This window comes from Haliaeetus albicilla, chromosome 1, assembly GCF_947461875.1.
Source record: "Haliaeetus albicilla chromosome 1, bHalAlb1.1, whole genome shotgun sequence".
Lineage (NCBI taxonomy): Eukaryota > Metazoa > Chordata > Aves > Accipitriformes > Accipitridae > Haliaeetus > Haliaeetus albicilla.
The window spans coordinates 14,644,859-14,670,188 of NC_091483.1; the positions used below are offsets into that span (position 1 = coordinate 14,644,859).

Consider the following 25,330-nt stretch of genomic DNA (forward strand, 5'->3'; position numbering starts at 1 on the left):
TATAAAAAAAACTAGACTGTCATCAGAAAAATCACTCATCTCTTGAAGAGCAGTTACAAGCAGTGCAGACATGCTATCATGATGAACTATTTCTTAAAGCTGTCTACTTCTTGTTTGCGGTTCATCAATTATTTTTCTTCACTTCTTATAAAACAGCTTTGGTTGATTATTCTCAACCTGTAACAACCCATCTTACTGTTTCCATTGCTTTTTGTCTCCACTATCTTACTGTTTACTCTCCCAGTCTCATTTACACCAGATCATGCAATTGGGCCAAAACCCACAACCCAGTTCTCATCAATTTATCATCACAGTCTAGATCTTTCTCTTTGCTTTGTTCACTCAGGATTAAAAAAAAAAACAAAACCACTTTTGCTGCAATGTTTTAAACTATAAGTCTATTTTAACTTTGCTACTGGCAAGTCTTCACCTATTTTAGCATATTAGAAGCATTCACCATTTTGCCATCATTGGCCTTTTAGGTAAGTTAAGCAATATCTCTAACTCTCAGGGAAGGCAAAAAAACCATTTAACAGTTAAACCACTGCAGAGCCCTGGAATACAGAGCCCTCAAGACTGGCAGGAAATAAAAGGGAAAATAGCTACAAGGCATACATTAGGCTATTAATCACTTCCTTCCCCTCCTCTAAATGGTACGCTCAGCTTATGGCGTGCTCCATGGCTGAAATGGTGTAATGTTGGCCAGCATCCCTGGCAGACCAAGCTATTCTTGTCAATCTTCAGGGAGGAAACTAATAAGCGTGTTAAACAGAAGTTGGAGAGCTAAGGGAGGTCTAGACCTGAAGAGCTGGATGGAGGAAGGACACGTGTTGCTGGAGAGAGGATGAGAAGGGGCAATTGCCTGGTAAGTGGGGTGGAGCAACAGCATGGGAACATCTCTGGGTGTCAGGGCTAGGCTTCTAGCATCTGGGTTGGTTCGTCCAAGGTAAGAGGTGAAGGTACAGAGGGAATGTGATCAAGTTCAAGACTGAGAAGAAAATTAACAAGTCATATAAACATGCTTTCAAACACACTCAGAAGTATAATCTCAGTATTGTTTCAGTCGGTAACTCAGGAATAGGAATGGCTTAACTTGAGACAGCTGATGAGGCTGTCATGTCCAGTCATCTCTTCCAAGTAGATACCTACCCGAGATGCTTGTTAGTCAACCTGAACTGCTGCCATTAACAGAATGCACTGCAAGAGAAGCTGTAACACTCTAGGGAGCCTAAAATTGTTCTTGCCATTAATGGCAGGTTCAGGAGTGGACTAGCAAAACCTCAATTTGTGCAGAAAGGGAGAAGAAAATAGTTACGGCTGGTAAATTCAACAGCACTCTTAACTAAAACTTGTAGCTTTGTTAACCAAAGCACATGGGCTTTTTTTGAAAACCTTTTCCGAGGCATGTAATAAAATTTCAAGGTTGGTGCTTTAAAATAATCTGTAATTCATTTTTTGCACGTGAAATACAGATTTAGAAACTACTATGGAAATGCATATCATTACTGTTACCACAAAAAACCTACAGCAGTGGTCCTATACCTGAAAAAAACAAAACCATAGTAAGAATAACTGAATTTATAGGTGAAGAAGATCTAAAAAGAGTTGTTCATTCCCAAACAGAGTTTACATATACCATAATTTTTCCCCATAAATTGAGCACTAGCAGACTGGGGAGGGACACTGACAAGGGACACAGAAGGACTCTTACAATATGCAAGGCTGATCATGTACAATATTCTGGATTTCTAGACCATTACAAAAATAATATGCTTAAAACTGTTCTTGAAAAGTTACCAATAACATCTTTCCAGTATAGTTCAATAGACAGGACTCTAACCCGTGACATCTTCAATACAATGCTGCACTGGAGAAAGTACTGTTAGCAAGCCTCCTTTACAGAGCTAAAAAGCTCCAGATCTACCAGCTAGCATTCTCATACAGCCTAGATCAGTAGAGTTAATATCCAAGAAAATTCACATCCAAAATGAATTATAAGCAAATCTGGGGTCTAAACATAACTTAAATAGTCATTTCAGAGCTAATAAAACCCCTTGGATTATTTTTTACCCTTGGAATAGTCTTGCACAGAACAAGACCAAACGTCATGCAGCATGAATGAACCAGGAAACAATCCAATTTCTTCCAGTCACTCTGTATAGCTACTTACTGAAGATTGAGATTATTGCTTTACAGAAGACAGAGGAAAATATGACAAATTCCTATAAAAATAAGAGATTACAAGTACCAAATAACCAGCAGTCTACCCCTAGGGAACAGGGAAGGACAGCTGTACAATGCAGGACAAATCAGAGTTGCATAGTTAAATGCAGCCAAATCCCTTAGTAACCTGTATAATGGTAACAACCCTTGATCAATTCAGAAGAATTGCTTTAGTTGCAAATTCATAGAATAACCACAGTGCAGAGCCTTAGGCAACACTGGGCTGCTCAGTTTCAAGGTTGCATAGATAAATAATTTGCTCTCTGTAAAATTTTACCTCCCTGTAAGAGCCACACTATTCCACACAGGTGACAAGACTAAGCTAGTGCAGTCTTATAATTTAACAAAAATAACTAAGCCAATCAATAAGCTAGATATTAGGAGACTAAAAATTCAAGAAACACTCCACAAAATGGAAGCACAGCTATATATATACATTGACTACTTTAGCAATTTCAACTAGGGTTAAGATTCATAACTGAAAAGCATGTTTATTGAAACTAGCTTAAATGTAAACAGAACACCATATTTCTACATAAACCCTGCAATATCTGTCACAGAAGAGAAACAAAACCCTCACAGTTCAGCAGCAGCATAAATTTCTATATGTATGGTACATTTGTTTATTCTGGGGCCATAACTCATCTGCCTTCAATTTTATGCCCCTGGTTATCTGGGGACACACATTGTAGGTATAAAATTATAGTAATTATCTAGAGGTGTCATGCAAAAAACCTGCAAATGCACTTAAGGAAAAGTCACATGGCCTATTTCCAAAGTCTTAAAAATTAATTTCTGAATATATGCACAGTACAAATGTATTTGAAGAAACATTATTTTGTTGAGAGCTTTGCGATATGTTATTTTCTTTGGAAGGGAGTCTGCAAAGAGCAAGAAAATTTGTGCCCTCAGTTGCTCCCTTTCAAGTTTATGGGACAGAGGTTCTTACTAATTGCTGAGCACTAACATTTGGATGAAGGGAAGAAGGGATTGTATGTGCACTTGCAACTACCTCTCCTTGTGCACAAACAGTGTAAATAAACATAATGACAAGTACTTTCACCCTTTTTTCTCATGACTGAGATCCATGGAAAGCTGACATGCAAGGTCCCATTACTTACAGTCACAGCAGAGTAGGTGACAGTACAAAGCAAGCAGTTAAATGAAGGTTTGGAAATGACCTTAATAATATTGACAATTTCATTAATATCTGTTTTTACTATTAGCTGTCACTAAAGGCAAATTATGTCATACGAATTTTTAAATCTTCAGTGAGTTGGTACTGATAGATGTAGAGGGAAAAACAGCTGTTTAAAACTGATGCCTTCTTTCAGGTCTGATACATCAAAAGTAGCAAGAATACTTGTGCTAAGACAAGCTATTAAAAAGCTTCCTATTGGATTTAGAACATGACACAGCTTTGATATCACCTTTGTCAGACACACAAATCATATGCTCATAAGAATAGAGCCTGCTTTGAACTGCTAAAATTATTAGATATGGCAAACCTTCATCCATTCTTCCTCCTCCTCCCTTCCCAAAAGAGGGGATTTGTCTGGAGGAAAAGTCATCCAAATAATCTAAATGTCAAATTTCATTGGGACAATGGGCACAGATGAGAGGGCACTGTTAGGTCAGAAGTAGTCTACAGCTTCATTAACTGATATTTTTGCATGTCAGGCAGCACAGGGGGTGCTTGAAGTTACCAATCTGTTAAAGAGATGACAGGCATGTATGCACTTCTCATTTGCCCTCTTTCTCATTTTTCTCTGCAATGAACAGAGTTCTGGCTGCTCCCTAAAACAGTGTTTGAAACTCTAGAGCTAGAGGAGTTGCATTCAGAAGCTTCCATTTGCTAAGACTGAAAAGCAATATTATCAAACTGAGGATCTGACCTTACAAGCTTGGCCAATCAAAGCTATATAACCTCGACCTTCTGCATTCAGCTTCAGACACTATTTTCAGAGCCTGCAAACAGAACCAGAGACTAACTACATACTGCTTTATGCTACTTGCAATAGGTACCTGACCACAGAAATAAGCATTTAGTATTTAGAGGATCCGATGCATGCAAAAATCCTATTTAATGTACTAAAATATGAACTTCATTGATTTCACTACTATAATGACAGGAGAAACAGTCTTACAGTTAGATCTGTCAAAGTTTGAGCCTTAAAGACCAAAACGCTTAAGAGTAGTTGCATCTATGCAAGAACATACACTTCCGTATTTAGCTCTAACCTAGCTACCATCTTGCTGAATTTTTAAGTACATCATATTTAGAAGGACAACACACTGTCTGAAATAAACATCCAGGAGGTGGCCATCCCTGGGATCTAGATGGTATTTATCCCAGAGGAGACTGAGGTCACTATCCAGGAAAATGCCGTATCAATATTCAGTACTCAGGTGAGAGCTGGGGTTGCACTACCTTCCCAGTTTCCATTTCAAGAGAAGCCAGGTGCCCTGTCTGGGTAATTTGGGGGCTATAACCCAGGTAGTCCTCCTACAATACTCTTTAGAGATACCCCATCACCCAGTAATGCTGCAGTTTAGAAGTGCTGTAGGAGTGAGCCGTGGGTGTGGAGAAGAACATGCAAGGAGGAGGAATGGATACTGGGCTGCTTGTCTGGGAACATCTTTGGGAAATGAAGGGTGGGAAATAACAGACACTTCTGTCCCTGCTCCATGGCTGTTTCTGGTTTTAGTCAGTCATTGTGCATAACACACACACACATATGCTGGCATTCAAGGTCTGAATATTAGAAGCTCTAGAGCTTCTTAATTTAACCACTAGAGCAGGTTTTCATCCTGACCCATTTATTTGTCCTGAAATGACTGTGCTCAGCAGGCAGGATGCTCTATTAGTTATGTGGCACAGTATCCAGGAAGAATAAAAATCCACGTCAGTACGTTTATCCTTACCACAGGCAATAGTCCAATAGACCAAGGAGTCTGGTGCTTGGTAGAGGATTCGATATGGTGCCACTCTGGCACTGGAGTCCAATACAACATCAAGAGTACCCACAAGGAGACCTATGGAACAGGAAATTCTGATGAATACACAGTGATGGATCATCCAAGATGTCACCAGAGGGGTGTCTGCAGCCCCCCACCCCCTTTCCATTTCACCCTCCACAGCAAAATGCAGATCTATATATTCATCCCCACACTTGTTGCCTCATGTTGTAAAGAGGGAAAGTGACTCAACTGGGAAAAACCTTCAGTTTCAACAAGACTTCAGCTTTTAAACATACATCAATGCTAGCATAAAGGCAGATGAATTGAAGCAAAGCAGAAGGTAGCTGTTTTATAAACCATGTTTAAAAGTTATTTAGGTCTTTCCTGTGTTTCATATACTGTTGGAGCCCTGGGGAAAACAAAACAAAACAAACACGACAAAAAACCCACCACCACAACACCAACAAAAAACCCCAGACGGGTTCAAAACTCAAATGTCAGCTAGGAAAAACTAAGACTTCCAGCAAAAATAATTATGCTACTTAATGGTCTGATTCTTTAGGGTAGAAAGGATCAAAATGCCTAACAGTCAAGCTGTTTTTCAGCTGAAAGGATACTGATGAAAGACAAAGCAATACTGTTTTCCTGAAATAGCTTTGAAAATTCTTTGCTACTGGGTGGGCCATCAACAGTTGCATACCAAATGCTACCAATAATTCCTAACTATATTTCCATAAATTCTAGATCCTATTTTAACAAGAAATTACACACAAACCAAAACTCTAGCCTCCCAAAACCTTTCCCACAAGAAGCCCTATTTATTTTTAAATGATGTAAGAGTTTTCCCCCTTTTCACCTCCACAAAGAATTTTCACATCCCTGCAGAGACGTCAGATTTAAATTCTCATGTTGAAGTTCTCAGCAAATTCACATATTGAAAACAGATGGATGAACTTTCAAAGATTTTTTTTTTCTGCAAATATTTATTGGGGTAGAAATCAGGGGGTTTTTTGAACAGCTGAAAAACCCCGCATGCGTCAAAAAAACCATTTTAAAACACTCCTGTTAAACTCCTCTTCTCCTTTCAAGTGGCTGTTTTCACATTTTACTGTCATAGTTTTATTAGTTCCTCCTTCTGCACTGTTGTGACTGGTACAAAAGAGTGCTTCCCTTGCTGCTGTTCTTTCAGATTTGCTTTATGCATCACAAAGATATAAAACCACTACCCATTTTCCATCTTAGTAGATCCCTTAAATCCAAACTGAAACTGATATTTGGAAATACCCCACTTATCAGTGATTTTGTATTTCCCCATTCTATGGTTTTTATTTGTATTTTGTTTTATACAGATCTTCACAGGCCAGATCAAATGTAATGTTTTCTGGCCCAATGCATTAATATCCACCACTTTTTAATCCAAGAATTCTGAAATACATGAGAAACAAGTCTGAACACAACATCAGGTCATTAGTAAGCAGTGTTAGAGAGCTATGTGCTGATTATAGGATATGAACACAAAATATTAATGTAAAATATCCCAATGTTCATCAGTCTAACCAGCTTTAGTTTTTCCTACTGCCATCTTAAACCCTTATCTTTCATGCATTTTGATTACTGGTGTACACTGACAAGCTATCTCTGATCAATCCTCCACCAGCCATCTTTGATATGCCTTGGCTGCATTCAAACTCAGGAAGCTGAATTAGGTTATAATGTTCCTTTAAACTTTTTCTTCTGTTAAATATACTCTCCATTCTAGCTTCACAAAACCAGTATGGCCCTGGTCCAGAAAGCACACGTGTGCTTCAACCATGGGCAAAGATCCTCAAATACTTAAAGCTGCTAGCGAGCTCGAGTATTGCTCAACTGGAGTGCAGACCAAGCCAGACACCACACTATATTAATCATTTGGTTTGCTGCAACCAAAGCACTTATGCCAAAGATTCTTCATGCTTTGCAGCGTCACATGTCTACTGACAGAACTAAATATGCAATAGGTAGGCATGATGTAATATCTAAATAAAGTTGTACGCTGGCCAAATGTAATCTTCTCTGAGGTACAGATACACTGTTAAATCCCTGTAATCTTTACAAATATGCTTACTTCTTTCCTCCTGCTGTATTTCCAAATCTGTTGGTGTGTGGGTGGTCCTGCCAACAAATTCTGCCACTAGTTCTAAGGAGGGCGCTGCAGATGTAAAAACTGGGATGCACAGGTAAGGTCAGGGAGAGATGACAAACCCACTGATTTGTGCAGCAACTTAAAGCTAAGAGGAGCTTCCCATCCTACCTCTTTCTCGCTGATATATGGGAGATAGGAGAGGAACATCCCCGTGTCCCACCAAACAGAAACAATGTAACATAGAGCAGTGTATTCAAGGAATAATAATAGCCAACAATAATAATATATAATAATATTCAATTAAAAAACCCCAAACCAAACGAGACTAGCCAGCAGTGAAACAACAGATGGGAGGTAGGTAAGGAAAAGAAAAGGAAGAATACTTTCCACTGGTGCAGTAAGTGGGAGTTGCCCAATGCCTTTTCAGGAATGGAAACAGGTTGTAGAAATATCCATGCAGTGAGGTGGAAGGAAGAAAATTTACAGAACTCCAGAAGACCCCAGAGAAATTCGAAGTCTAGCTTACCAGGATAATTGCAACAGACGGCTTATCAGTAAAATTTTACTCATATCATGAAATAGTTGTTTTGATAGATGATACACGTGATATTTAAAAAATATTTCATGTGTTCTTATATACATTAAAGCCAATTAATATTTACTCTTGCAATCATGCAACTACCTCCGATTGCTGTCCTTTAGGAACTGTTCCATTTTGCATTGTAGGTCAGCATTCTTTTTTGGGGTTTGGGTGTTTGGTGGGGTTTTTTGCTAATGCAGACATGTGATGCAACCAGAATGAAACCACAGCAGTTCAAACTGATAATCTCTCTGAGAAATTTATAAATGAAGTGATCATAATAAAATTTAAGCCCCCCCCCCAAACCCCAATTTATTTCAATACTGTTCATTAATTCTTCATATAGTACCTTTTGAGACATGATTAAGAAATAAGTAACTGAAAGTTTCTATAGAAACAGAACAGGCAACAAAGAATCATATTCCTTAAACAGGTCCTTGGGCAAGAGCCAGTGAACTATCCAGGCATCAAATCATGTGACTATACCAATTTCAAATTTTTTTCCCACTATTTCATCAGGTTTCTGACTACATAGTGAAATAAGGGAAGGAATTGCCAATGTAAGAATACTAAATCTGCAAGCCCTTGTTCAAGTGAGCAGTTTTCATGAGCAAAGGTTTAAAGCATGCGTTAAAGTTTGTGGGATTAGTGCCTGGCTAACTGAAGACAGCCCCAATCCTGAAAGCACTCAAGCACAAGTAACTTTATATCGAGGAACAGTCCCATCAGACACACATGCCAAAAGTCTAGAGCAACCACACTTATATATGCAGGCAGGAGGGAAAAAGGAAGGGATAATGCCTTCATTTTTTTGGATATAACTTTATTGAAAAAGTCAGCTTCCTCTTTTGCAAACTTGAATTCTAAAGCAAAGGTCCAGAAAATTGTTCAATATTTTCTTTCTTTTCTGTAAAATATAGGTATTAGCAGAGGAAAAGCAGTGAAATGTAGTATCTGAAACCAGGGATTACAAAGCCACAACTGGGTAGGGGGCCTAAGCAATTGCTCTTGAATCATGTTAGTGGAAGGACATACAATGCACTAGAGGGTATTACTGGAAAGGGGTTCAGTTACCTGATGCCATTTATGCTGAAGGAAGAAATCATACTACATTTTACTTATCTGACCACTGTGCCTCACACTTAGTCGTAAGCTGGAGGAGAAGCCTATAACCATTGCAGAAAGTATACGGATTAGTAGTGTGTATCCATGCATTAGATTATGATGTACTGTACTTGTATCCTTACACTAGCAACCCATTTTCAAACTGTTTTTTGCTAGAAGGGATTGATTATGACCACATGAACCCTGACCTCCTGCATAACACAGACCTCCTTTAAGCCAAATGATTTCTATCTGACCAAAGGATATTTTCCAGAAAGGTAGGTCATCTTGGAAAACTAAGCCAATTGATCCAGCCAGTTAAGACTCTTCCAAGCATCACTGCACTCTGCTCTTTGGACACCAGCATGCCAGATGGCTTACAGTCCAGACTGATTACAAATGGCCCACAAATGGTAATGAAATCAAGGGATGACCTGCAGCAGAATCAACTTGGTATATTGTAAGTTACTACCACTGAAAACACACACACTTTAGAGTATATGGACTCAAATACCTGTAATAAGTCACACTGTTTTCAGCTGTTTGTATATTCCTGGCACAGATCTTTGCTGCAGGAATATTTCTCCCTCTTTCTTCTCTTTCTTTTGAAACATAACTACTGATTATTCTTTTATCTTTCATAAGAATTTACAAGTTTCTTTGCAAAACACCAGTTACTGGTGTTTTTAAAGGGAAAGCAAGTTTATGCACCTTATGCATGAACAATCTTTTCTATTACAAAATGATTTTCTTACTGAGAAACAATAACCCTCTTTCACAAAAAGTCACACTTTGATTTAAATAAAGCACACACAAAGATCAAGTAGTCTTTATCACCTTTCTACAGTCCCCCTGACACCAATCTTATGATTATGTTTGTGAGCCTGTGGTGTTTTATCTGCTAAAATACAGAAGGTTCTAAAAACTACACTGGATTACATATTCAAGAGTGAAGACCTGGATTATATATTACCTCTAGCGCACCTTATTAAAACACAGAAGACAATTTATTTACTGTTTATGTACGATAATAAATAATGACACTTCCGACCTTAAAAATTACCAGCAGCCATGGCTTTGTTGCACGGCAAACACTATCAGAAAGCTCAGGACAATATCAGACAGTGACACTTCCCATCCAGCTTTAACCATGCAGTCCTCAGACTCGAGGTGCTTTCAGCACACACCAGTGCCCTGCGATAAATCCATTCTTCAGTGTCACAGGCAACTTGCATCAAACCTTGCCTAGAGCTGGAAGGAGATCACTCCGCAGTTGGTGCCACTGTTGTGGCTCATACCACCACCCAGGGACACCCTCCCCTCCTCCAGTTTGCCAGACAGCAAGCATGTGTTATTCACTTGGGTCCTGAGAGCCAAGCCCTGCCCTGCCACATCCTTCTCCAAGCTCTACACTAATATTATCTACAGCCTGACAGTCTGTCAAGACACCTTCTGTTAAGAGATTTTTATCTTAAAAATGCCTAAACAAACAGCATACAACTTTTTAGCACATAAAGAAAATACAGAAGTATGCCCTCTGAAAGAGCTAAGATTTAATGCATGTCAGACTGTGACTCTTGGAGTCATGCTCATGAGCTACCACTCAAATAGTCCCATGGATGTCAGCAGCCTATTTGTGTATGAGCTCAACACCGCAACTAGGAAAACTTGCAATGTCACATGTGTCATTAGTAAGAATTTTTCAAAACAGGCCTCATGACATTCCAACACTGAATGAAACACATACTGCTTAAACTGTTCCCAATATTTAAAGTGTGCTGATGACCCCTTCTCTTTCCACTAAAAGCAAGATGGACACATAATGAGCTCTGGTCATAAACCTGAAACCTCCAAGGGACCTATTTGGATTGTAGATGTCAGCTGATTTCTGAGAAAGCCTCAATCAATAGGCTTGGCTTAAGTTACATTTGCACCCTGATCATTCAGTTTTATATTGATTTCATGGGCAATGAATAAACTCTTCCTAAAGTTTAAGTGTTACTTCCTGGACTATAAAAACAATAACTCGTAACAACACATAGCTAAAATATACAGCACAAGCTATTGTTTTTCCTAGTAACTGTAATGAATCATTACTCTTCCCTTCTTTCTCAAGGCAGACCATGTGATTAGCGCTCTCATTTGTTATTACAGGATGAGGTCATCCAACTACTTGTCTGTCAAAACTCAACCTAGAGCAACAATGTGAACTCCATGGGTAATACTATAGACAAATCCTTTTAAAGGGAAGGGTCTATTCTACTTGATTCCATTTCATGGGACACCCTAAATGAATAGTGGATATTATACACCACTCAAAAAATGATTACAATGTTAAATTTCCAATCCTGGTAACGGTATCCACAAAAGTAGGAATATAACCTCTTCATTGTGAGCACCACCCTTGGAACTTTATGAAGGGTTATACAGTTTTGTTTTATAGGTGTTCATTCATCTAAATGGAAGCAGAATAACCTCTAAATACTTAGATGATAACTGTCTTCCCATGTGGGTTATATAAGCATTGGCTTATATGGACCTATAATGTGGTATCAAGAAAAACAAATTCTTCCTCTGAAATTTAAGGCCTAAGATTTATTAAGTCTCCCCCAGTGCCTGCCTTTGTTGCTCTCTCTTTCTACCAATGCGGTTTTATAGAGCACCGATTTGCCCAGCCACCATTTCCTTCGTACACAAGTTTCCAAACATGTTCAGTGAAACTGACTTTGCGGAAGTACTGTCACACTACTGACTAGCAGCAAAAACAGTATTTGCTTTTTCTGTGTTCAGGCTGATGAATACAAATGAGAGAAGATTGAAAACCTAACCACTAGTCTTTAAAAAAAAGCTCAGGAAGGGCCAATGTAATGATCTGCCTTGACTACTGCAGGATAAAGCAGTTACAAAGGACAAAGATTTCATTTGCCCTTCAAGTTTAACAGTTGTGATTAAATTAGATTATCTTCCAAATATCTTAATTTCAAATCAATCAGCAATTGAACGCCTACCATAGTACTTGTCAAAGTGTCCAAACAACTCATGACCATCCCTGTAAAAACCTGCATCTTAAATTGAACCTAAATCTGACTAGGTTTAGACTTTCAGCTTTTAGAACTTTTTGTAACTTTGCTAAGCTGAAGGGCCCTAATCACTGTAAGATGTAACTGCATTTGTCAGTATCATCTACTAAGCAACATTTAAAATATTTTAGGGTTGTAAAACTTTGCCATTTTTCTCTTCAACAGAGGAAACCAGAACATGCGTTACAATGTGTATCTATCACTACGTATGGATACACACACACTGAGCAAAAGAATTGCTTTTATTTCCACTGAGGCCCAGTTTGCAGGTGCAGAAACTCACACAGTAATACCTCCAAACAATAAGTTCCCAGAAACAAACCCATTAGACTTGACCTGAAACAAAAACCTAGCAGAGGTAGGAAAAGGCTGAGTAGAGAGATGAGCACTGACAGGACATGCTAGACAGTTACAGGTACATGAAGGCTTACAACACAGAGGAAATTGATATTTGGACAAAACCCCAAACAAATAATCTCACACACCTGAAGAAAATAAATTTTATACCACCTATCACACCAGACTATATGAAATGATGGAGAAACAGTGAAAAGAATACAGGTGGAGTTAACAAATGCCTTCAAGGTATGATATAAATATTTACTTCTAAGTTTGTAACAAAAAAAAAAACAAACCCAAACCGCTTAGGAAAAGCATGATCAAGTACAATTGACCAAAACAACAGGGAAGTCACTGAATTTCACTCAGAACTAATTCTTTTCAAGTATCCCATTCTCTCAGAGTAGCATAAGCAAATTAAACAGATTTCATCCAAGAACAAAATTTAAATCAGCTACACCTGCACCAACATAAGATTCAGATAAACTATATAAGATTAAAGAACAAATCAAGTAAGGATGAGCAATTGAAAAAAACAAAACAAAACCAAAACCGCCACCACTAAACTAAGAAAAACAATTGTAAACTGAACCTAGCCAACAAAATCAATGATACGAATTGAGAACTGAAGTATGCACAGTAAATTCAGCTTGAACTAAGGAACATGTTGAAACACAGAATGGTTAAATACAAGCTAAATCTGAAGAGAAGCGACAGTTTTAGAAAAAAATTATCCAAATTCTAACTGTTCTGACTGAATACCTGCAGATAGATCAGATTTTAATAAATTATCAAAGCACTTTACCAGGGAAAGGAATGATGCTGAACAGAAAATCCCAAGAACTCTGGCTAATAAAATATTGGAAAACACAGAGGGGAAGCACAAGACAAGACTGTGAGGAAAGAACCAAAACCACATTAAGAACTTACTAACTGAAACTAAGACTGCTGCTGTAATAGTTATTCACACACCCCTATCTGGAAACTTCAGAAAAAAGAAAAAAAAAAAAATCAGAAATCAGGCGAAAATACAGCCTTTCTTTTGAAAAGAAAACAAATGGAAAGATTTTGCAGAAGTCCTCCAGAACCTAACTAAGCCCACCTCAGCACCATTTAAAGGCAAAATGCAAATGTAGATTACTGAATATCAACATTGATCAGACATCAGAAGCAGGATTAGTGATCAAAGAGCTAGAGAAAAGCAAGATTTCAGTCAAATGCTTATAGCCTTTTATACACCTTATATCGTCATACTTTAGCAAAGTCAGTGGCAACAACAATCTCTATTACAGGAAAAAGCCATACACTATGATACTATGAAGGATAAAAAAAAAGTAGAGGACGCAAATCTTAGGGAAGAACAGAGAAAGCTGAATGGATTCTGCCTATACCAAATATTACAAGAAGAACAATCATATGAGAATACATATGTTTTAATTAACTTTCAAAAGCATTTGAGAGTATATACCAGTGTACCTTGTGGAAGCTTTTTTAATTCTACAGAACACTAAGGGAAACTGTCAAGAGCCCAAACCTCTGTGAAATATGATATATTCTTACAAGGATGCATAACTGGACAGTGGAGTGATGGAAATATGGAAACTGATGTGAAGAAGTGCTACTTTTTCTATACCCTTCAGTGTGGAACCAGAGAGTAATACCAAAAACCTAGTAAGCGATACAAACTCCAGTATAATGGAGAAAATTACTAAGAGGCCTAGACATTTACAGCTTACTATATTGTGATCCTGTGTGACATTGCCAACAGGGTTTCATACAAACAGAGATCTCAGGAGAAATACCAGGCCATCCTTGAATTCCACGTGTCAAGCAATAACATTATGTCAGAAGGCAAAAATGGCAAATGACAGCTCAGAGGCCTTGAAGGGTCACTCTACTCAAAGTGTAAAAGATGAAGTATCATCAAAGAAAGTCTTTGACCAAGAAGCTTTACAGTACAGAAACAAGAGCTACACCAAGCAACATCTCAGGCACTGTATCTGTGCAAACAGTGCATTGCCAGTAAGAACCGGAGATCAACAGAAGCATTACGCAGGAAATGAGACACCTTCCAATTAAGCACCCATGAAAGCATCTGGGAATTCAACAGAAAGACTGGTGAGTCAATCTGGAAAATCAAACAGCAGTTCAACCCTAGACATCTGCATGTCCTCTTGAAGTGGAAATCTACTGGTGTGAAGAAGCAAGCACACACAGAGCAGATCCTAATGAGAAGCTCAGCAGCATCAGAGCAGATTTGGTGTAACACCAAATGACAGAGCGGAGTAGAAGAGATGAGTTTCCACCCCATGAGCCAAAACGAACATGGAAAGCTGATGGATAGGCTGACCACTCATGTCAGTTATGCTAATTGCATGCATTTTGGTAAATGTTGTATTTCAAGTATCAGAAAGCACATGCTTTCTACTCAAATGTACCAAGTTTGACATGCAAAATCCTAACTGCTTGAGTCAACAAGGACAGAAAGTGTCAAGTTTGTTAAAGCATGTACCATCCTTTCGTCAGGCAGATGATATACCAGGCAAAACCTTTTCTAAAGCTTACATATAAACAGGTTTTCAAAAAACAGCTTCCTCAACCCTCTGAATTGAGAGGTTGAAAGCAAGATAGAATCTTACCTCCAAATTTGAGCTACTAATTGTGTTGTCCAGCAAGGCTGCAGAAAAGTGTTGTTAGAACACTGTCACAGTATTAAAAATCATATTAGATTTGACATTGAAGGCTTGCATAAGCCAGCTGAGCTCAGAATCTCTCCCTTCTGCCTCTCCAATGTGGAAATTACATGATAACCCTTTCTGCAAAAATATCTGGGGAGAAAGACAGTACTTCATCAATTTCTTTTATCACCAGAAGTCAGCAAATTTCCATCTGCTCTCTTCTGCTTAAGCATTTGAATTATCTTTGGCAACATCTCATGGACTTACAAACTCGCACTGCATCTCTCACACATGCACTGTCCCAGCTGTAAGCAAAAATACCCTATCTGCAAAATAATTCACTCCTAAAACCAGTTCTTGCAAACTAAGAACAATCTATTTGCCTTGGGATTCAAAGAGATCTTACAACAATATTTTAAACAAAATTACATAGAATTTCATCTCTACGCACAAAAGCACACACACACACAAAAGAAGCACAGCAGTCACAAGATAAAGGTACCACACCCTCAATCTCTCCTCCTATAAGCTGCAAGTGAATACATTGCTCTGTCATCGACTATTAGTCGCACTAATTCCTTGCAATATTGTTTCCAAATAAAAGAGTTTGGCAAGCACTCCCACACTGTAGCAGAAAGCAGTTAGGGACATTTTTTAACCTATTTGTTGCATCAGAATGCAAGATGTACTTAAGAACCCAAAACCATGAGCCTTTTAGTTATTTATAAACTTTATGACCTGTTCAAGATCTTTACATCCATGAAAGTAATATGGTCACTCAGGGCACAGTGCCCAAATGATGAGAGAGATCTGGGTTCACATTCTCTCCAGATGCCTCTGCTTCAGCTGATGCAGGTTGCCGTCTAACACGCTGGATCCCTCTGGAGAAGGAAGTATTTCATACAGGCCAAACTACCAGGCTGCCCGGGGAAGGGAGCTGACAAGCAGGAAGCAGAATAGGTACTGAGAGAGGATTAAAAACATCCGCACCTTTGAGAAAAATAATAAGAGGAAAGAGAAGACTTTTTCCACTGCTGGTGAACAAAAGGAAGATGAAACTCTTGAGTCAGGGTCACACAGAAGCAAAATACAGGCATGGCATTATGTGCAAGGCATGAAACAATTGCATTACGGAGAAAGGTCATCAACCATCAAATACTTTTAAAGCAGAAAAGTGCATTTTCTGGTCTTGTCCTGGAAGATTAATGCAGTGATGCAAGATAATGTGGGTTTGCAGAACAGCTATGAAAATCCAATTTAAAATCCAGTTTACAAGTCTTCCCCATTTTTCCTTTGTTAAAAAGGAAAACAAAACCCAAACAACCCTTCAATTAAGGTACGCTTACAAAGGAGAGTCGCATTGATGTGACTGGTACTGACATAGACACAACCATTTAAAAGAGTCTAGGTCTTAACTCAGTATAAAAATGGATCTGCATGGCTTAGTAGAAAAGCTGTGTCTCTTAAATAAGCTATTAATCAGATACATTTTTGTCCTGGTTTTGGCTGGGATAGAGTTAATTTTCTTTCTAGAAGCTGGCATAGTGTTACATTTTAGGTTCAGTATGAGAATAATGTTGATGACACACTGATGTGTTCAGTTGTTGCTAAGTTGTGTTTATACTAAGGTGAGGATTTTTCAGCTTCTCATGCCCAGCCAGCAAGAAGGCTAGAGGGGCACAAGAAGTTGGGAGGGGACACAGCCAGGGCAGCTGACCCAAAACGGCCAAAGGGGTATTCCATACCATGTGACGCCATGCCCAGTATATAAACTGGGGGGAGTTGGTCTGGGGGGGATCACTGCTTGGGAACTAACTGGGCATCGGTCGGCGAGTGGTGAGCAATTGCATTGTGCATCACTTGTTTTGTATACTCAAATTCTTTTATTATTATTGTCATTGTATTAGTTATTATAATTATTATTTTCTTCCTTTCTGTTCTATTCAACTGTTCTTATCTCAACCCACAAGTTTTACTTTTTTCTTCCCGATTCTCTCCCCCATCTCACCAGGTGGGGGGGAAGTGAATGAGCAGCTGCATGGTGCTTAGTTGCTGGTACGGGTTAAACCATGACAATTTTGTTAGCAGAGATGACTTCTAGGGACTCACTGATCAGACACTGCCCTAACACATAAGATGATCATCACGTTTCTAACTTGTTACAACCCAATATTAAAATAAGCACAGAAAATATCTCCCATGTCCAAACAAATATTTAAATGAAAGGGCTTTCTCTGTTCAGCTAAGCTACATAAATCGAGGCAAGAGAGAATCAGCGCAGAAAGGGCTGATTTTTCACACCTTCTGCCAAAGTGACTGATACTCCTTTTCATGCAAAGGGTTGCTGCACTCAGAGCGGATCCAGGAGAACAGGTAACAGGAGTACTCTTCTGCTTCAACATAAAGCTACCAAGAATCACTTTCACCCACCCCCAAGGCTAGATAAACTAGTTTTTAGACTGAGACATGTTGAAAGACCTAAAAGGTTGGGTCTTCCGGACTTTGCTTTGGTGATGGCAACTTCCATCCACAGGATGGTAGTAAGTGATGGAGGACAAGTAACATGGAGAACCTGGCAGCCACTTTGATGGTCATCATCAGCCTTCAGACACATTTTCACAGTCACAGCATCCAGCCACAGTGCTGTCTGAAGACATCTGTCCCCAGCCTTCCCCCCTCATTCCCCATTCAGCCACGGGAAAGCATTCACTCTCTTCCTTCAGCCATGCCAACACAACTGCATTACAGCGTGGCCCCAACTCAAGTTCTTTGAAGTCTGACATATTCGCAGAGGGAGAGGAGGACATTAGACTTAACCCTGATCAGTTTGCTGACTCGTTAGTTTCACAGCACACCGAGATTCGAGGGCAATGCCAGAGAATCAATGCTTCTCATTGTCCAACCACTGCTTAAGTTACATCGTGAAGCCATCTCATGTCATCAGACCCAGAGTCTCATCAATTTGAAAGTCAACTGTCATTCTACAATTTAAGACAAATGACTTCAAGAGTCAATAACAAGGGAGTACAAGTCAGCAGAAGTTAGATCACAAAAAAAGTGACAGCTGTATTTACATCCTCTCTTGCACATATAAATTCAGACCACTCCCACCACAGTGAAAAATCTTGCATACAGTATTTCTAGTCAACTTCAAGGACACATAATCTGGTTTTCCACAGAGCAAGCAGGCCAAATTCTATACCACATTCATGGGTAACTTTTTAGATTATATCTGAGCGAATTTCAGCATTATGTCACTACAGAAAGGGCAATTAAGGGGAAAAAAACCCAAACCAACACAAACCAAAACCCCCAAACCCACAAAAGTTTCTTTTTTTCTGTTTCTTTACTTTTGACCAGATAACCTCCACCTCCATCACGAGAGCTGGATCGTTATCATCTACAGAACTTCCACAGTGTCATCCTAAATGCTATCATTATCACCAACAATGTACCCTGTTGAATGTTTCAGCTGATTTATTTATTCTGAACCCTCAGGATCAGCTAGGTCCCTCAATACCTTGCTTTTAACCAGTCTTACCTACCAAGAACAATCTATTAGCTTCCTTTACTTGCCTCGGTCCTCAATGTTAGAACAATTGGTGTAAAATTCCAGTATTTCCATGAAAAACAAATAATCATAAGTCCCACTTACTACTGTGCCTAGCAAGCTGGGAGTGGCCTGGACACCCTACGTCCCTTCCTATCTTCCTCTCCCACCTTTTGTTGACTACTGTGTCAAAAACCCATGTGCTAAAATGGCAAGGTCTGACATGTTCCCATACAGCCCTTTAAATACTGCCAGCACTAATAACTTTCTGCATGCTAGTAATGGGTGTTTGTTTAGTTATGGTTCTGGCAACATATTGAAAAAAGCTACAACTTTTTTCCCAGCCCTTCCCCATACAAACAAACAAAACCCCTAGAAACTGTTTAGCTACTTGTTGCTACTACCTCAATGCCACAGCAGCTGCAATTCCAGACAAAGCACAGACACTAATAAAAGCTAGATGGAAAGCAGTTTTCAAAATACACATGGAACTTTTGCATTCTAAATCATATTCACTATACAGACTGCATTCACATACTAAAATAATGGATACAGTGCACAGAAACTTAAATTCCAAGGGGGTGAATAAATGTAGAAACAAAGAACTATTTCTGTATTCTGAACTCCTACCAAATGCTGCCGGTTTATCTATCTTCACAAAAAAAGGGGTGCACATTTATGAATCCTACTCCCACTCAAGGACTAAATCTTCAAAAGTGATCTCTCCATCTGTGCAGTGGTACCATCAATCAGACTATCATACATACAACTGCAAGAAGGCTTAGATATACATACATTGTGCAAACAGGTTGAAGAGAAAACCTCAAATTCTCAAAATGTTTTCCCAGTAACTAAGGAACATTTCGAAAATTGACTGGGTATCTCAAATGATCTCTAATTCAAAGATAACAAAGTCAGAAAGGTACAAGAATGCCTTATCAGACCACTTACAGCAAGATAGAGGAAGAAATCCTTAAGAGGCCAGGAGGTAATCCATGAAAGGAGAGCCTGCAAAGAACTTCTCAGTAAATACAGCAGGGGTGAACTTTTGAGGCAAGACATGCTTTTTATGTATTTGCCGACACTGTCCATAATTTGAAAGACTGAAAAAAAAATAGTAAAAAAGAAAATCTACAGTCAATGTGGACTGGCTGCTGGTCACTTTCCACACAAGAATGAGGTGGTTTGTCAACATACAACACTGGAGAAGACTGAAGATCTCAAGAGCCTACATGAAAACACACTTTACAGTGTTAGTTTAGATAACGAATTAGTTAGTTTAGATTATAAGTTGTTTACAAGTCCATAGAGCATTCAAAAGCTGAAGAAACACTTAACCTCCTGGTCAATACGCACAGGACCCTGAACCACACACAGATGTAGTCCATGTGTTTATTTTGATTAGCCTGAAGAACTAGTTGCAATGCAAGTGGGTAAGGAAGAAACCACAGCTTTTCAGAGAACGAGTTTGACTATTTTCTGCCAATTCAAGAAGGACTGGTGGTAACACCGTCGGGTTCCACATCTCCAATTTCATAGAAATGCATATACGTTGCCTAAAAATGATGAAAGGTCTCAACAAATATACATGCACCGTATTACGGCGACCAAGAAGCGCATGACCCAAACATCTACAAAAGTGTCTCCAGTTGCCAGCAGTCGAAAACAATGCATTCAGGGAACACGCTTTACAAGGACATCCCGAAGAATACGAAGAAGCCGAAGCAAATCTGTTCTCACAGTACGCGTGTGTGAATTACAACTTGGTCTTATTTTAAACGACGTGTGTTAGAGGATTCAAAACGAAAATCCTCCGAGAACCTGGGCGAGTCACACAGCCTGATGCACGAAGGCGTGGGACACCGGCGATCACCCGCACAAAGCTTCCCAGCGCGTAAATCCTCAGGGAAACCTTACCGTATTCCACACAGCCAAGCAGCCGAAGGCGCCCGAGGCCCCCGCCGCCTCACAGCGCCCTGTGAGGCGCCAGCCGCCGCCGCCCCGGACCGCGGCGGGGACGCCGGCTTCCCCCCGCCCCCGGCACGGCGCCGGGGGGGGCCGGCCCCGGCCCCGCACCGCCCGGGAAAGCGGCGAGGAGCGGAGAGGGTCCCCCGCGGCCCCGCCTCGCCCCACGGCGGCTGCGCCGCTGTCGCTCCCCGCGAGGGCCGTTATCCCGCCCGGCGGGGACCCACCGCCAGCCCGGGGGAGCCGCTGAGGGAGTGGGCGCCAAACGCTGCCCCGCCCGGCCTCCCCCCCCGGTTCCCCCCGTGTCCCCCGGGACCCCGGCGGCCGCCGCCCTTACCCGCCAGTCCCCCGCCGCCGCCATCGCCTCCGTGCCCCTTCCTCCTCTGGAGGATGAAGTAGGGGTTGGCCCGCTCCGTCACCCACAGGGCGTTCGCCAGCAGCACCTCCTCGGGGTTCACCCACATGCTCCCAGCGCAGACAAAGGCCGGCCCGACCGGCTGCCTGCCTGCGGGGCGCGGTGACTCACGCACGCACCGGCCGCATCAGACTCCACCGTGTCCGGCCGCCGCGGCGGCGGCGGCGGCAGCGGACGGCGCAGCTCCGCGGGCACCGGCGGCGGGCACAGGGCGAAGGGGCGGCAGCCTCATGCCACACACACCCCCCCCCCCCGCCCCCGCCCAACGCGGCTCCCGCCGCCTACCCGCCCACGGCCGGGCGCGGAGGGGCGGGCGGCAGCGGCCCCGGCAGCACCCGCCGCAGCGCCGAGGGCAGCGGTGACATCAGCGGCACGAGCCCGCCGCGCGCTCGCCGAGCCCCGCACAAAAGCCGGCGGAGAGACGCCGGGTGCCCGCGCCTCGCGCGCCGCCGCTCGCGCTGCCTGTGGGGTTTGCGGAAGGGGGGGGGTGGGGTGGAGCGGAGCGCGCTCCGCGCTCCCCGCGCTCCCCGCACCTGCGCGCACGGTGGGGCGGGGCCGCCGCGCGCCAGGAATCGGCGGGGACGGGGGGGGGGGGGGCGGGGCTGCGGCGCGCGCCGCCGCCGCCGCCGCCGCCTCGTGAGGGCGGCCGTTGGTTTCCTCAGGGCGGCCGCTGCAACGGGTGGTCCTACCTGCGGGTGGCGGGGCCACGGCCGCCCCGCGTCCCCGTCCTTTCTCCTCCCCCCCATGCCTCCGGGGGGCCGGAGGGGCTTTGCCTCTTCAGCAGCTATCGCTGGCTGGCGGTCCGTCGCCGGTATTGATCTGCAGGGTGACCGGGGAGGAGGTAGCTGCCTCCTCCCCTTTTTTAACCGCCTGCCTTGAAAGATGGGGCCTTCTCACCCCGTGGCTCAGAGGGGGTTTGCGAAACGGGGTGCTGGACGGAAGAGAGGGCTCTGGCCTCGACTTTGGAGGAAGCCGTCCACAGGAGGCCGGGGGCGACTGGCCTCTTGCCGCAGCCCCTCTTGAGGTACCCCTTCTCTGCCGTGCCCCAGGCCGCGTTTGAAGTTCACTTGTGCGGCTGAGGACCACGCCGTGCCTGCTGCCTAAGATTGGGGGGAATTTTTGAGGGCCTGAAGAAAAAGCCTTGAAAAAAACCTGTATTTGGCAGGTATGTGGGTATACCCACACCAAGAGCGTGTAAGTGGGATATATAGGTAACATATGTTTTGTACCCTTGCCTCTCTAAAGACTCTTTCATTTCCAAGTTGTCAGGAAACTAGTGGACTCGCTGGCCTCCCTTTAATCAGAAAACTCTTACCATCCGTGCAGATACTTATCTTTGGTTTATTAAAGGCGTTGAGAAGAGTAAATTAAATCCCAAAGAAAACAGTAAAACCATGTTCCAAGCACCAGCTTTTCATACGCAGGCTTTACAGTAGAGTTTAGCCTTTCATCAGCTGGTGCTGGCATGGAGCTGGGACTCAGCGCTCATCATGTGGAGGCGGACACACGGTCATGGGAGAAGTGACTCTTCATCTGAGGTAGCGGTCATGCGGCTGTTACTGTGTAGGTAAAAAGTTCAGGAGAGGGAGGTGACCGTCTCTGATGAACGCTTACAAATTGACAGTACTGCTCTCAGTCCCACTGCACTGTGGGGAACTTTCGTCATTGCTGCTAAGGCGGGCGACTGCTATCTGCATGGGAATGCAGAAGAGCTTCTTCACCCTTTCAGAATTTGTCACAGAATCAGATTATTTTGAATTCTGGTATTGTTGAAAGAACATTGCCCTTTTAACTGGAAGGGGTTTTTTAGGGGCAGCATTTTTAAAGAAAAATTCTGAGCAAGCAAGTTTTTTATAGCTTTGAGAAGAAATTTTGTTTTTTCTTTTTTTTTAAACCAGCTCTAGTTAAAACCTACATGCTAAGTAGCTTGAAAGTTAAATTCTAGCCTGGCCAAAAGCAGTGGCAAAAAATTCCTAGTAACTTCCTTTAGTAAAGGCAGGATGTCACACACACAAGGCTCATCAGTGCTCCCATGTTGTCACAGGAGTACCAATGGCATTACATAGTAGTGATGTCATCACGGCCAACAACCTGCAGTAGAACTGCTAAAGCCACACTGACATTTTAGGAAAGAATAACCAAGTGATACTCTGCTGCAGTCAGAGCTGGTGATGAAGTTAATTTTCTTTGTGAACAGTGCAGTTGACCTCAAGAAGGAAAAGAGCATTATCAGAGGCTGGGAACTCCTGCTTCCCATTCCGAACTTGCTTTTCAACAGTGGGTGCAGGCAGTTATGCATGCAAAACTGTAAGCACTGAAAACAGCTGCCAGGCCTTATTAGTGCCAATTAGACAGTTTTAGATGCGAGTAGGGTGACATATATTACTGTCATAAAGAACACCAAAAGCATAATTTCTAACATCCTTCCTATTTATTTTCCATTAGGTGTTCTAGAACATTTGAATAAAACTGCAAAGGAATAAAATGTCATCACTCCAGTAAATGGCATTTAAAATGGGGTTATATTGGGGTTTTTTTGCTGCTGTGTTGTAGGTAGTATCAAGGCATTTTTAAATGGAAACCTGATCTGCTTTCATAATAATGAAAAATAGGTGATGTGCTATCATGGCTGACCTTTTTGTTGAAGCCAATGCAAATATTTTCTCCTGCATGTCCATCATGTATTTTTATCCCTCATGTAAAATGCTTGTCTATGTGTATTTTTTTCGGATCTTAATGCTCCATTATAAAGTTTCAGAAGTTTCTTTTTCATCGTGTAGTTTGGGGCCAAAATACAGAACTTCTGGCTAGTCCTGTGAATTATAATAGGCATTAAACCCCCACCCTGAAATGGAAATAAAAGAATAATTGCCCCAGCTTGTTTTGTAATTATCAGGTTGGAACTTCAGTGTGGTTTTAACACAGAATGGGACTGTTTAAACATGTCTATGGCATTAGATTTAAAACTTCAACATATGCCATTCAGTTTTCAAAAATGAATTAAAGCAGTCAGGAGCCAATATCAATACAAACTAAGGAGTTAATTCCTATAATGCTATATTATAAACCTCTCAGGGAAGAAAATAAACACAATTCTAGAAGGACAACCATTCTGTGCAATGTCATCAGACTAACGTACAATAACAGTACTCAAGCAGGAAAAAGATTAAATAAAGCAGACATTTTACCATTTATTCCCTGGAAGACCTTCTTACAATGGAGCTCTTTTTTGGATGCAGCCAACTAGCATTTGTTAGTGGTTCAGGACAGCCATTCAGTTGACTAGGAGCAAAGATAAAATATGAGGATGTCAAAAATTATCTTTGAGAAATGCACACACTTTTCAAGTTGGAACAATAGCCGTTTAGGTCCTACATGAGGACTTACCTTAGCATGGAGAAGCACTTAGCCATCATTATCTAGAAGCTTAGAGCCTTCAAGTGCTATAAATCCATACCATAGTTGCACATGGAGAGGTGGGTGTTTAGATTTTTGTGAGAAGTGTTTTATTTTATAAATAGTGCTAAAGCTTTAAAAGACTGGAGGACATTGCATTTATGGTGTGGGATGAAACAGAAAGTGGGGGAAAAAAAAATTATCTGAGATTTCTTAGTGTGTGGTCAACTCAGGTGCCACAAACCTTAGTGTTTATTTGCCCTTAACACCCCATATTGAAGAAACTCAAAGCATTCACAAATAATGTCACTTTTATCATGCTCCTGCAAGTACATATTATGAGCACTTTACAGATGAGCAAACTGAATCACACAAAGTAATTCTTGTTTTGGGTCGTCCAGCAAGTCTGCGAGTAAAAGTAATCAAATCACAGCATCCGCTACCTGCAATTTCCCACTTCCCAGCTGTGATCACAGTACCCTTCAAAGGCAGGAACAGGGTCAGTCACTCTTCAAGCCTTTTATCATCCCAGAAAAATTTTGTGCTCCTTAGGTCTAGTCTTAAAAGCCATTAATGGATTGATTGCATACATGAGTCCCATTTGTGTCAAGTGCCTGCTGTAAGATGTACATTTTATATGAAGTATAAGATCCAACGCGTGTGAAGTCTTTACTCCAAATTGCAACACCACCTGCCTGATAGGAAAGAGTTAATTTTGGTAGGATTGAGGCAGCTATTCAGTACCAGGCCACCAGAAATATCACTTACTATCCCAGGAGGACAATGTCAAAATGTCTCCCAAGGGAATCTGGAAGCAAAATATTTCAAGGTCAAGAAGCAAGAAGGAATCAGAAAGAATCCCAAACAAGCCCCAGGACTTTGCAACAAGAGGTGGGGGGCATGTTTACCAGCATGAA

The 25,330-nt window shown here is 41.5% G+C and overlaps 1 protein-coding gene across 1 annotated transcript in view; it reads right to left on the bottom strand.

Annotated features, from left to right (window-relative positions):
• The window catches only part of TBC1D9 (TBC1 domain family member 9), a 54,717-nt gene extending 33,433 nt beyond the window's left edge, over positions 1 to 21,284 (bottom strand). The window contains exons 1-2 of the mRNA XM_069779625.1: positions 20,940 to 21,284; positions 5,149 to 5,259 (exon numbers count right to left, since the gene is read on the bottom strand). Of these exons, the coding sequence (XP_069635726.1) occupies positions 5,149 to 5,259; positions 20,940 to 21,066 (238 nt within the window). The 5' untranslated portion in view covers positions 21,067 to 21,284. The remainder of the gene's footprint in view (positions 1 to 5,148; positions 5,260 to 20,939) is intronic.
• Positions 21,285 to 25,330: the final 4,046 nt, after the last annotated feature.